The sequence below is a fragment of the Lissotriton helveticus genome, chromosome 7 (genome assembly GCF_964261635.1).
Source record: "Lissotriton helveticus chromosome 7, aLisHel1.1, whole genome shotgun sequence".
Taxonomy (NCBI): domain Eukaryota; kingdom Metazoa; phylum Chordata; class Amphibia; order Caudata; family Salamandridae; genus Lissotriton; species Lissotriton helveticus.
This window is the reverse complement of record NC_136068.1, coordinates 1,876,442,190-1,876,452,255: the sequence shown is the minus strand read 5'-3', so window position 1 is coordinate 1,876,452,255 and position 10,066 is coordinate 1,876,442,190. Positions and strand designations below refer to the sequence as shown.

The 10,066-nt window shown below is 42.6% G+C and overlaps 1 protein-coding gene across 1 annotated transcript; it reads right to left on the bottom strand.

Annotated features, from left to right (window-relative positions):
- Positions 1 to 8,795: 8,795 nt before the first annotated feature.
- On the bottom strand, positions 8,796 to 9,365 carry LOC144769838 (olfactory receptor 1E16-like). The gene has a single exon (XM_078654024.1). The coding sequence runs from the start codon at positions 9,363 to 9,365 to the stop codon at positions 8,796 to 8,798; it is 570 nt and encodes a 189-aa protein (XP_078510150.1).
- Positions 9,366 to 10,066: the final 701 nt, after the last annotated feature.

Sequence of the window (10,066 nt, the reverse complement as noted above, 5' to 3'; positions counted from 1 at the left end):
ATGTTGATGCCAACCCTTTCCAAAGGGGTGCCAATGACAGGCTAAAGATTCTGAGGAGCTTTCAGCTTCTGCCCTGTCTTCCTGCTGGCCTGGAAGTTCAAGCAAGTCACGCAGAATGTATCTGAGGAAATCTTTATTGGGGCCAATTTCACAAGGCTTTCAAATGTCTTGGCATGCCCCAGATGTCCTGCAAAGGGTATTGTTTTGAGCTGGCTCCAGTAGGAAGGTCCTCTAGCATTGGGGAACTACCAGTACTCTCCCTGCCCCATACACAGGTTCCTTAGCCTCACTACATAGCCGGCCCTCCTCTCAATAGAAGCAGTGATTTCCAGAGGCATCTCCAGCTGCCCAGGCTTCAGCCTGATGCCTTATGCTGTACAGAATTGAGCAGCCTGTTTGTGCCTTACAGAACTCCTCTATGGTGGGTCCTCTTTCTGCTTGCAATCCAGCATTTTCAGGCAGATCAACAAGAAAGACAATGTACTCAACCAGTAGGTTCTGGTGGAACCTCCTCTTGTGCCTCATCTACCTCATCTGAGATACATCCAAGGGCTGATTTCCTGTGTCCACTACCCTTCCCTGTTCTGGTAGCTGCCTAGGCCATTTTACCAGACTCCAGACTTCCTTGACTCCCTTCCTGGGAAGCCGTGGACCTGGTGGCTGCACACATCCATACAGGCAACCCTAATATTTCCAGGTGTGACTTGAGCTTCACTTCCTTCCAGGTAGTTTACTTAACATCATTCCTAAACAAAACCTCCACAAGCATGGCATCACTCACAACAACTTTCAGAAGACCTGAGACACCCCCACCCAAATGTAACAAGAGCCAGATGGTGGTGACCTTCCTGGTAGTTTGCTACCACAACCTGGTAGAACATATTGGGTAGAATCTGCTTTTGGACCACCAGCTGACTTCTGACTGGCATCATAATGGCTCCTGTTTCCCTCAGAGCCACAACTCTCCTTGCTATTGTTGATGAATGACTGTATTGGAAGGCTTGTGGGTTTTGGGCACCATCTTCACCTCACCCAGGTACACTAGGGTAACCCCACTGACTTCCTCCCCCACTGACTGGGACAAATCCATCCCCAAGCACTTCCCTGGCCAGATCTGGTGTCTTTATTCCAGTGCAGGATGTGCCCTTGAGTTCACCCTTGTAATGCTCATACTCATAGCATGTTGGCGTTTTGTTCTGTTTCCTATCAGAAAAGTATTTCTTCTGGTGGCCAGATTGCGACTGAGACCTTTTGCCTTGAGGACCATTTTAGGGGCCTTGAGAGAACTCCTTCTTTTCATCTCTCCCCTCTTTCTTCTGGTGGGTACCCCGTACCACTATTTTGGAGTTCCTTTAGATACATTCTTAGACACTCTGGTGCTGACTCAGATGCACGCCTCCTAAGCAATATTCCTTGGATAAGTCATTGTGCTATCAACCAAGTGTTGGCACAGCTCTGCAAAATAAATATCAAGCATGTGCTCTCTCAGAATTTGGTGGTACATCACAGTGTAATTGTCTACTTTGTTGCTCCTTGCCAAGCCCTCAGTACCTTGCTGAAATAATCTAGAAAGTCCACTCAGGTCTGTGAGGGGAAGTATGTGGCTGCCCCGGAACTTCTGTGGGTACCTCTCATGGGACAACTCAAATGTACTGACAAGTATGGCCTTCATGGGATTGTACTGTGTCTGGTCTTCTGCCTCTAGGGCTAGGAGGATGTCCCTCCGCACTGTGGACATGTTCCACCAGACACCACCCCCCCCCCAGATCTCCTCAAGAACCTTGTGAACCCTTAGAGATTCTTTACATGTCACTTGGCAATGTTATCCCCACCACATAACTGGGCACCACATTTTTTGGTATGCAGACCCTTCCTTCTCCAGTGGACACTGCAGGTCTACTGCCACTGTAACTGCTGGAAACAATCTATCTAGCTCTTCAATACAGCTGCTTAAGAGTAAGCTCATGGGCCATCCTTTTTTCCTCCATGGCCGGTCTCTTCTTCTCTAAGGCTCACACAGCCTCTGCTGTCTCCTTCTCTAGCTTTAATTTGGCTAGCTCCAGCTAATACTTAAGCTTCTCCTCTTCACTCCTGTCCTCAAGCTCCTGTGAGGGCAGGCCTCTGGCAGACACACTGCTCCCTACTCCATCCTGAGCATCGGGGGGGATCCATGTCATATCCTGAAGTTGAGCTAGGCTCTCATGGGAGCTCAAGACCCTGATCTGGGTCTTCCTCCTCCTTATCCCAAGATAGTGCGACCTCATCCTCATTGCTATCTGCCTCATCCTCCTCTGATGTGGCCTGCTCTCTCCATATCGCCTCAGAAGAGGCCTTTTTGTCTGCTTTCAATCCTTTTTGCTTGCAGAGTCTCAGCAGCGTAGGAGTACTGAGGTTGTCTAAGTTGCAGGCATCCATATCCATGGTACAAAAAGGAGTGTAGGGCACCTAAATTTGGAAAAAATGGGGAAAAGCAGCCAATTAAAAATGAAGGAAGAATGTAAAACTCGTAATGGTCCTAGATGTAGAATAGTAGCGTAACACAAGTCACTGTATGGCACTGCACAAACAAAAGTCCTATTCTCACCACTGATCACCAATGTTTAAAAAATGGGTTCCTGGTTGAATGGGGTACAGGCACTAGTCAAGCAGTAAGCACAATCCTAGTCAGGGTTGGTCACAAACACACCCTAAGTTAACCTGTGATCAGCCTCTCGCAGCTTGGCACAGAGCAGTCAGGCTTGACTTGTGAGGCAATGTGTAAAGTATTTGTGCAACACTTCAAACAATAAAACCGTGAAAACACCACACAAAAGATTCCACACCAGGTCAGAAAAATAGCTCCTATTTTGATAAATGAAACACAACCAAAACAATAGTAATCCAATGAGTAGTCCTTGGGAAATGGATTTTTAAAGAATAAACTATAAAATAGCGCTTAAAAGCAATAATTGCCGGGTCAAGGTCAAAAGTTTAGGCCAACCACAATGGAACAATAGAGTAAATTATAATACATTGTTTGGCACCAACATTACAAAAGTCCAATCAGTGGAGGCAGAAATATGCTATTTCAAAGATTTAAGGTAGTATAGTTCCTGAAAACACAAGGTGTCACTCACGGATATCTGGTTATGCAAGACCGGGTGAAAGTCACAAGTTCAAACTCACCACGATCGAATGCAGGTCCTAAGTCAGTCCAGCTGAAAAAATCACCTTCTAAAATCAAGAGAGAACAAGGGGAGGGGGCTCTGTGGAGAAGGGGCAGCATTGAGGGTGGTCGTTGCTGTGATGCAAAGAACTGGCCGGGCATTACGGATTGCTGTCGCTATAGCACGAAGATCCTGTTGAGCGCCCTGGACAGTTGTTGCTGGAGATTCACGTTGGCAGTCGCAGTGGGTTGTCGATGCTGTATGGCAAAGTGCAGATCTCACATCGCCGGTCGTGACTGGTGGTTGCTCTGGCAAGAAGAGTAGTGGTCACCGGAGTTCTGCATGGGCAGCAAGATCTTGGTGTGAACAGTTCCATTCACGGTCATGAAGAGCCTCAAACTTCAAGATTTTTCCTTTTCTTGGAGAGAGAGCTCAACTGACAGCCCACCAAGGGTCCAAGACCCGAGGGGAGCCTCTTGGGGATCAGGAACTCACTCCCGCAAAGGCCATCATGACTCAGCCAGTTCTAATTGCTGATCGAGGCAGCAGGACAGCTGGGTAAATGCAGCGAAGCCTGTGGAGCTTGTTATGTCCCTGTAGCTCATAACAGGAGATAAGTCATCTGACCCTTGGCGTCACCTCAGTGTGGGGTAAAAGGTGCAGATACACTCGTCCTCCTCACCAAGTAGGGCAGCAGGTTGCAGGATAACGGAGTAGAATGGCAGCAGAGTGGAAGTCCTCCTGGAAGCAGAGCAGCACTACAGTCCTTCTTCTGTAGTATACACAAGTTTAGAGGTGTACTGAAGAGTTGGGTCTGAGGGACAACTGTTTATCCTTGGTGCCTGCTTTGAAGTAGGAGATGTTTCTAAAGGATTCTACCCCCCAGAGGTACTTGGAATTATCTTCCTCCCTGTCCGGGCCCCAGCTTGTCTAGGGACACATAAGACCAGTTTGAAACCCTTGGTGAGTGTCCTGAGGGAGAGCTTTTGTGATGGACAAGTTTGGTAGGTGACAGCTCCTCTCACATCAATATAGAAATATTCCATTCTACCAACACCTATTACCCCTTTGTCTCATTGTCTGTAAGCAATACAGCAAGATTTTCTGCCAGCTACACATAGTATTTTGTCATGTTACCCAGGATATAGGCTACAGGCACCAAAAGGGACATGAACATGCCAACTTTCTATAAGTGGCATTTTTAGAACTGCGACTCAAAATCCCACTTTACCATTAAAGTAGGTTTTATATTGCAATTCTTTAGACACCAACCATTCTTAATGGCTCCCAAGTGAAAGTTATCACTCATTAAATGTAATAAAGCAACTCAATGTTATCCTAAGAGAGGGGTAGGCACTGCAGTAGTGAAAAAACAATCTAAGATTTTTTCACCACGAGGACATGTAAAAATTTGAAATATATGTCCAACACACAGGCCTTGAAAGCCCCACCTCAGCTCCAATCAGAAAAGTGTTCAGGGCCGTATTACCATCTGCAGTCACATCCCAGGCCAACTCATAAAAACCATCGAAAAACTACACCTAAAAGTCTATAAAAGAGTGTTCAAATTGCCTTATTACATCAGAGGATCCTTGGTGAGACTTGAATATGGCCTGAAAGGTATTGCATGGTCCACTATGGGGTATTTTCTAAAGTACTTCTATAGATGTACCACAGCAACGCCAGGCACCAGGAAATTTGTCCGGCAAAATATATTCAAACACAACAACAAGCCGTGGTCCACCTACCTAACAACTGCAGCAGCCTCCCTTCACATTGACTTGACGTCTTGAACACCCCATTACTCATGCACAATGCAGTAAAAAGCATATTGAAAAAAACAGATAAAATTCCTCTCAAAGTCTGCGGACTTGGAAAACATGAAGTCCAGCCCGCCATTAAGAGCCCTGGCACGATCATACAACAACGACAGCCAAGTCTGCCTACATGCTCAATCTTATCTCAATTGCACAATCGGGAAAGCTTGCCTGACCCTTATTCTGGCTGCAATGATGCTGGCTTACACATTAAAGACTTCAACGCCAAATTGCCAATGCTTTTGAAAATAGTCAAGTGCAGAATTTGTGGCTACAAATCTGAAAACTTTTTACATCTACTTTGCAGTTGTCCGATGCTGCAGGAGCTTCGGCGAACACTATTAAAACCACTTTTTTTAACCCACGGCATAAGAACATGCAACAACGCAATGAACTGGATTTTCAGTACCATGGTTCCCCTTGAACTGGCAAGAATAGGCAAATTTCTCAAAGTTGTGCAGGACCTTCTTAAAAACACACAACCAAGCATGAAGATGTTTGTGGATTGACATTTCCCAGCCTCTGCACCTTAGACATTAGGCATGGTAATGTTTGACCTCCTTGAACTTGATTTTTAATATCTGTCATGTATTCACTCTCTCTTGCGGTTGATTTTAAAACTTTTTTTTACTTTTTGTATAAAAGCATTCAAACCAGCTTTCTCATAACAGATTTTAAATAGTCAAACACCCTACATTTAATTAAACTGTTTGTATGCCTAGAATGTGATCTTGGGACACCAAGTGCCAGCTGTTGCACGGACCCATCGATTTTCTTTTTTTCTCAGCCTGGTATTGATTGAGCAAGGATCCGCACGTGAAGCGACTTGCTTGTATTCATGAACCTCGAATAACGTTAAAAACACTAATCATCATGTTTGTCTTACTAAAATAGTATCTTACATAAACACTGCGCGTCTGAGAGAAGCTTGCTTATTTGTTTTGCTAACATAATACGCTTGCATCTAAGATGGCTGCTGCTATGCGAGGGTTTCTATTGCGCATGCGTCTGTCATACTCACGTGACATGACGTACTCTATGCTTTGGAGGGAATCTTTTTGCTTCTGCGCACTAGTATTAATATGGCTGCTCTATGTCTTCACATGCAAGAAGATTGCACTGCTGCTTTTGCCAAGCTGTTCGTTCTGCTTAATCTTAATGCTATAGTTAAATATAAAACAATGGATATAGAGTAGAGATATATGGTATACAGTTTATTCATGTATTCTGTGTTCTTAAACTGTTTCTTTTCCATTTCATGTTACTCACGGAAAACTGGCCTAATGTGTAACGTTGTACTCCATCTTTGTTGAAACAGCGACTGCGCGAAATTCGAAAGTCTCTGGAACAGTGACATTTGGACTGCAGACAAGGAGCTGACTGACTAGAAGATGCTCCTGAGAACATGAACTATTGAACTCAAAATGTAACAATGTTATAACAATGTATTTGCCAATAGAACATCCATTGTTGGGTGGAATAAAGATGTAATGAGAAAAAAGATTGATGGGCGGGAACATCAAATTAATATTCAACACTGAGGTATCAAAATTTGGTGTGGAGTGATGACCTCTCATTCTTTGTCCAATCAAAATTGGTGATCCTTACACTTGCAACATTGGGGGTGGTACACTGACCTGGAAAACAGTATAACTAGGGTAGGCTTAGCTAGATAATTTGTCTGACTTGCCTGAATAGCTGTCCTGTCACTGACCCAACGCACTCAATATGTGATCGAGAGCAGAGGTGCTGCGGAGAACTCTGTCAGAAGATTCACTGACCCAATCGGGGTCCGGGAAGCTGAGGTGCTGGCGGAGCACTTTGTTGGTGAAATCGATAACCCAATCAGGGCTCTGACTATTAGCTGCAGAGAGGGAGTAGCGCAGACATTGCAACTGAACTGAGGGTGCTGGTCTTAACCTTTGGTGGTCCTGTCCTCATCTAAATCTGGTTTTACCTGACCTGATTCTGATCTGCACCTACCTCCTGGCGACTGCAACTTTCGGGGTTCTGTCCTTTAAACTGACCTGTGGCCAGGGTTAGCTCTTCACACCATTCCTAGGTAAATATAAATTAGTGTGGGTTCGTCATAGTTGTTTCCTTCTCTTCCCCACCCTAAATGTTACATATTTTGATAATAGTGCTTGCATATTATGTTCCTTCTCCTTACCCTTCCTATTGCTAAAGTTTGACATGTTCCCTTTTCCCCTCCCTTTTGTTAAATGCTTAAACCTTTTGAATCGTATTTTATGTTCCTTTTCTTTACCTTCCCTATTGCTAAATGATTGAAATTAGTTTATTACATTTTCTGCATAGTTACATTATAATTCTGATCTTCATTATTGAGAGTCTAATCGTGTTTAATTTGGGGATCATGACCATTTAAGAAACTTAGATAAAGAGTTTAAAACTTCCCGAGTCTGTGGTTATTATATGAGTGCAACAGTATTTTTCCTATTATGCTAGCACCCCGATCCAATAAATTTACAGGTACCAGTGTCAAGGATTGGTAAGTCAATGGTATAGGACCTAGTAGGTAAAATAACTGGTAGTAGAGCGAAGGTTACCTGATTAAATTATAAGTTATTGATTATGGGCCCAGGTGAGTATGATAAATTCATAGTCGGGTGACCTGCGCGCTCTATCAGTATTCCTTGTTTTTTAATGTTTTATATTGTTTTGGTTTTAAGTAACCTACACAATAAACTTTGTATTGACAGATACATGTCCAACTTTTTAAATACACTGCCCCATCCCCTATTTGATTATATGTACTAAAAAGCAAGGTCAGATCAAAATGGCAGTTTAAAACTGCACACACAGTCTTCAAGGCAGGACTGAGACATATTTAAAAAGGTTACTTTAATGGGTGTTACAACCAAGCAGACGGAGAAAGCAGTAAAAAACGAGTCACAACAGGAGAAAGCACTAAGAGAGACCTGGAGGAAGTAAAGCAGTGCTCCAACACAGGAGAGCTAGGCCTGGGACTTACTCGCAATCCGTGCTGCAGGACCACTAATATAATTTAATTTATATCCCATTGGGTCATGTAGTACCACTTTACTAGGGACTTAAAAGAAAATTAAATGTGCCAATGGGTGTAAGCCAATTTCACCATGTTTAAAAGAGAGGTCCCAAGCACTTTAGCACTGGTTAGCAGTAGAAAAGTGTTCCAAAAGCCAACAAAAATATTCAGAAAACAGGAGGGTAGTGGCAAACGTTTGGGCATGACACTGCAAAAATGGCCAAGTCCAACAATACATTAGTTCTATCTCAGCGCATACCAACATAAACTCATTTCAGTGCCCCACAATCAATAACATTCCACGCAAAAAAAAATATATGCGCCTAAAAGTAAATATACGGGAGGGTTTGTGTTTTGATTGTGTCACACGGACAACAGCACTATACTTTGGTACATTTGGCTCTAAGAGGATGAATTATTCAGAACATTAGGTCAGACTTCTAAATTGTTTAAGTATTCTGTAGGGTCACTGAGGCAAATCAAATCTTGCAACATAAGAAGTAGTTAACCTCTCACTGTTGATGAAGAAATCAATAGCTTTATTTAGATGAGTGAAAGAGACAGTCCTATTAACAAATGACAATTTATTTATAGTTTGAAGCTTTAATATTGTCAAAAATAAAAATCATATTAGGATTTGGTGGATAATAATGTGTTAAACATTACAGCTGCAAATGAATGCATGTGAATGAAGATCACTCTGGGTTCGCTGCATACATTTTAGGAGTCATGTGTAAAAAGTTTGTAATTGCTCAACAATCTGGGTCTACCAACCATGAACAAGTTGCATGTTCTTCTTCAAACAGCTCATCTTCTTATTTTTGACTTCATCAGGGCATTTTTAAACTCTGTGTTTTTCAGGGTGTAAATAATGGGATTACAAAGTGGAGTGACAGCAATATATGACAAAGAAGAAATCTTGTTGACTGAATATGCTGCTGTGGGCCGCACATAGGTACTAAAAAGAGAACCGTAGAATAAAACAACTACAGTGAGGTGTGACAGACATGTTGAAAATGCCTTGTGCCTCCCTCCTTTAGATTTAATCTTTAGGATAGATGAGATGATGTTGATATAAGAAATAATTATTACATTGAAAGACATTAGTGCCACTATAGCAGCCATTACATAGTTAAGGATTTCAATTGTGCTTGTACCACTACAGGAAATCTTCATAAGAGCGGTCACATCACAGAAATAGTGGTTAATTGTGTGTGACTCACAGAAGGAGAGCTGAGAAAGCAATACAGTATGAGGGATTGGGACTAAGAAACTTACTACCCAAGTTACCAAAGCGAGTCGGATGCACAAGCAGCTACTCATGACAGATGTGTAACGTAAAGGATTGCAGATGGCAACATATCGATCACAAGCCATTACAGAGAGAAGAATTAATTCTTCAACCACCAAGACCATTAAACAGTACATCTGCAGCAGGCATTGAGTAAATGAAACCTGTGTGCCTTCCTGAAAAAAGTGGGCCAGCATGTGTGGGAAAATGACTGAAACATAACATATATCATTAAAGGACAAATTTATAAGGAAGAAATACATGGGTGTGTGCAGATGGGAGCTGCAGTAAATGGTTATCACGATTAGAAGGTTTCCTGCCAGAGTTAATAAGTAAATCAGTAATAAAGCAACAAAGAGGGGAGCTTGTAGTTGTGGAAGGTCTGAAAATCCTACAAACAGCAAATAATTTTCATAACTCCGGTTTTCTTCTTTCATTTGTCCAGCGACACAGGAAACTGTGTTTGTAGAAAACCTGAAAACAAAAATAAACAAATTCATTGAAATGATGTAAGCTTGAGGACAAGATAATTCTACAAAGGTGAACCAATAACGCACATATGTTAATAGGAGTATTTCAATAGTTAATATGTAGCAGATATTACATTGTCAACAGGGTGTAGTGTAGTTCCTATATTCCCAATAGGCTCTGCGCATTGGAATAATATATTCAGCAGTGTAGACGTAGGACTGAGGGCGACTAGGTCTCTACTGACTATATTAGACTTAAGGTTTGCCAGCTAGCTCAGAGGTCACTAGAAACTTTCTCAAATAAACGAGGAGGAGTT

Coding starts and splice junctions, on each gene's coding strand:
- LOC144769838 (XM_078654024.1), bottom strand. CDS start 9,365: ATGGCTTGTGATCGATATGTTGCCATCTGCAATCCTTTACGTTACACA.